The sequence below is a fragment of the Chlorella variabilis genome (genome assembly GCF_000147415.1).
Source record: "Chlorella variabilis unplaced genomic scaffold CHLNCscaffold_2, whole genome shotgun sequence".
NCBI lineage: Eukaryota > Viridiplantae > Chlorophyta > Trebouxiophyceae > Chlorellales > Chlorellaceae > Chlorella > Chlorella variabilis.
The window spans coordinates 1,582,524-1,586,083 of NW_005435086.1; the positions used below are offsets into that span (position 1 = coordinate 1,582,524).

General features: G+C 75.4%; 1 protein-coding gene across 1 annotated transcript in view; it reads left to right on the top strand.

The window, feature by feature from the left end:
• Positions 1-1,596: 1,596 nt before the first annotated feature.
• The window catches only part of CHLNCDRAFT_137965 (hypothetical protein), a gene marked incomplete at both ends in the record, with an annotated part of 4,107 nt that continues 2,143 nt past the window's right edge, over positions 1,597-3,560 (top strand). The window contains 5 exons of the mRNA XM_005851180.1: positions 1,597-1,674; positions 1,813-1,899; positions 2,012-2,060; positions 2,311-2,501; positions 2,639-3,226. Of these exons, the coding sequence (XP_005851242.1) occupies positions 1,597-1,674; positions 1,813-1,899; positions 2,012-2,060; positions 2,311-2,501; positions 2,639-3,226 (993 nt within the window). The remainder of the gene's footprint in view (positions 1,675-1,812; positions 1,900-2,011; positions 2,061-2,310; positions 2,502-2,638; positions 3,227-3,560) is intronic.

Below are 3,560 nucleotides of genomic sequence, written 5' to 3' on the forward strand. Positions count from 1 at the left end.
AGCGCGGGCGAGGAGTCCCGCGCACAGCTGGTGGATCTTGGCACCTGCGACAGCGCCGCCTGGCCCGCCGACGGCGACGCCACGCCGGGCGTCGAGCGCACGGCGGCGTCGCTGGGCGCGGCACGGCGCGGCGACGAGGGCGAGGCAGCGGCGGCGGCGGGCGGCGGCCTGTCCCCCGCGCCCCGCGCGGCCTCGGCGCCGGGCCGCCCCGGCGCCCCGCCCTCCCTCATGCGAGACCTGGTGGCGGACTGGGGGGTGGGGGTGCGGGACGTGGCGGCGCTCATGCGCGCCTCGGTGGGACTGCGGTCCGAGGGCGAGGAGGCAGCGGCCTTCTCAATCTGGTCCATGCCCATGGCCTCATCATTCACCGCCGGTACCGCGCGGCGCAGGTGCGGCAAGGGTCGGGTGCAGGGGGCGGGGGCAGGGGCGGGGAGGAGGGGCGGGGTGGGGAGCAGGGGCAGGGGGACAGGCGTGCGGCGCTGCGTGGCCGCCTGGGTGCCGCCCCGGAGCCGCGCACGCAGCCGCCCCTCCCCGCTCTTTGCTTGCCAGCCACGCCAGCCGACCTCACGCCCTGCCCGGCACCTCCCGCCTGCAGCGTGGACTTGGCGGCGCCAACCTTCCTGGTGCGCACCGCCCTGGAGGCGGAGGCCGCCGGCGGAGCCGACGACGTGCTGAGCGGCGGCGGCGGGCGGCCCGGCCGGCCCGGCCACCGCCGCCTCAACCGCTCCAGGAGCGCCAACGAGCTTGAGGATGTGCTGAGGGGCATGGAGGGATCGCCAGACATTGAGCTGGGGGAGCGAGGCCTGTCCAGCGGCGGACTGGAGTCGCCCTGGCGCGCCAGCAGCAGCATGGCGGCGGCCGCCAGCGGCTTGTCGCCGGCGGCGGCGCTGGCGGGCGCGGCCCTGCGCCTGCAGGGCCTGGCGGGCAGCGCGCCGTCGCTGAGCGGCGCGGCGGCCGGCAGCGTCACGCCCGGGGCGGCCGGCAGCGCGGTACAGATGCTGTCCTCAGCGGGCAGCGGGCCTCGCCGGCCCTGGAGCCCCGATACCGGCCCCACGCCGCAGCCGCAGCCGCCGCGCAGCCCGTTCAGCGAGGTGGGGGAGAGCGAGGGGCCCGGCGGCGCGCAGCTGCCCGCGTCGGCGGCGCAGGAGGAGCGGCCGGCGGCGGCGCCACGCAGGGCGGACAAGGGGGAGTGAGGGGGGCGGCTGGCGTGACACCGGGACACAGTTTTGACCGCACTGGGAATTCATACCTGCAAATCGTTAGCCAACTCATCTATTTTATCAATTGGGACTGAGTGCTGTAAGCCCGCACTGCTGGTCAGGGCGGCGGCGGCGCCTCGGGCGGCGCTGCCCGCCGGCGCCGACGAGCGGCGCTTGCCTGCGCCTGCTCGCGGCCGCCGGGATTCCTGCCCGAGACGGTCCCGGACAGTTCTCGGGGTCGTGGCATCGTGCATTGGCAAGCCCGAGGCCCAGGCTGTTTCGGATGAGGAGCGCCAGGTAGACAGGACAGGGTGAGGTGCTCAAAACTGGGGCGCCCAGCTCCCCTCCCCTCAGTCCCCATCGTGGGGAACGCTGCCACTGCTACTTCCACTCAGCCATGGCCTCCTCCGGTGGGCCTGCGGCCCCTCCCTCTCTCGAGCGCGTGGTTGGGGAGGCCTTTGTCAAGGCCGGGCAGGTTATCCTGGAGAGCAGAATATACAGGCCCAAGAGCAAGGCACCGCAGGCCCAGGGGCGAGCATGGGTGAGGCTGGCGCCATTGTCATTCGCAAGTCCCTGCCAGCCGCCTCACCGCCCCTCCCGCCGCCTTCTGCAGTTCAACCTGGAGGTGGACGAGGTGGAAGGGGCGTCCAAAGCGCTGGAGCGGTGGCGCCGTGAGACGGGGCTGCCGCTGGTGTTGGAGGTGCGGGTGCAAGCGCCGCGAGGCCTTCATGTGATCGCAGCTGGACCGAGCACCTGCCCCTCCGCCTGGACCTGGCACGCACCAGAACCCCGCCCCGGCTGCCTGCCTGCAGGTCTTCTTGCAGCCGTGGGGCGCCGCCGCTGGCGGGCAGCCCGACAAGGGTGAGCCAACCTGAGCGGCAGGCCGGGGGCTCCCTGGCTGTGCCCAGCAATGCAGCTTACAGGACAGCTCATGAGCACAGCACCGGGGCTCTGCGCCGCAGCGAAGCAACGCCGACGCGGCCTGGCACAGCCAAGCCGCGCCCGCCGCCCGCCCCGCGACTCCCTCCCTCCGCCCTTCCCTCCGCCCCTGCTCATCCCTCCCCTCACGCCTCCCCTCCCTCCCTCCCTCCCCCTCCTCCCCGCGCCGCAGCGGAGACGCTGCTTGAGCGGTGGGTGGTTCATTACTACCCCATGCTGCCAGAGGGCCCCTCCCACCTGTCCCGCTCCCAAATCTCCCGCCTCAACCCCTCCTCCGTGTACAAGCGCCTGGTCATCACGCTGCGCTCGCTGTACACGTACGTGCGGGTGCTGCCAGCGTACCGCATGTACCGCGCGTGCAAGGTGAGCGGGCGGGGCGCTGGGGGAGGCCGGGCCGCTGCGGGAGCCGCATGCCACGGCATGCCGCGGCACCCCCGCCATGCTCGCGGCGCGTGGCTGCCCATGCGCCCCCGCCCCGCGCCGCCCCTCCCCCTTTGCAGCGCCAGCGCGGCAGCAACTTCACCCTCGGCTACCGCCTGCACAGCACGCTGCCGGGGGCGGCGGCGGCGGCGGCGCCCGGCGCGCGCCGCATGCAGTCGTTCCGCTTTGGCGCCGTGGACACGCCCTATGGCCAGCTGCGCATCGGCGTGGACTACCAGCCAGCCACCACCGTTACCATCCTGGAGCAGACCACGTCGCCGCCGCCGCTGCCGCAGATCATAGCAGATTACGTGGGCGGCCCGGCGGCGCGCGGCGGCGGCAGCGGCCGCGCCCCGCTGCGCCACGCCATGTCGTCGGCGGCGGAGGGGTGGGGCGCGGGGCGCGGCCCCTCCCCGCCCACCCCCACCCACGCACGCCAGCAGCGGGGCGCGCTGGCCTCGCCGCAGGCGCAGCAGCAGCAGCAGCAGCAGCAGGCGGGGGGTAGCCCGGGCGGCGGGGCGGAGCGGCCGGGCGGCATGCCCATCCGGCGCAGCTGGAGCGCCAGCATGCGCGGCGCCTCGCCGCACCGCGCGCCCACCTACCCACCCGCCGACCTCCCATCCCCCGCCTCCCCACACGACTCGCCCTACGGATCCACGCCGCAGGCGGTGAGTGGGGGCCAGGTCTCCGCAGGCTGGCCCGGCCTGCCTGCAGGCCCAGCGCTGGCAGGGGGCGAGCGTGTGCCTGCCAGGCGGCCTGGCCGGTCGTTTGCTCTGGGGAAGGGGTGGGCTGCTGGAACGTCGAGCGCTCTGCGTGGCCCCGCTGATGTGGCTGCAGGTGTCGCTGCCCGCCATGATGCGCGCACTTTCCACCCCCACCGGAAAGTACGCGGCCGGCGCCGGCTCGCCCGGCGCCGGCGGCAGGCCGCCGCTGGCCAAGCCGCCGCGCGCCGCCACGGCGCCGCTGGCGGCGGCGCCGGGCCCCGCCCACGGCGCGGCCGCC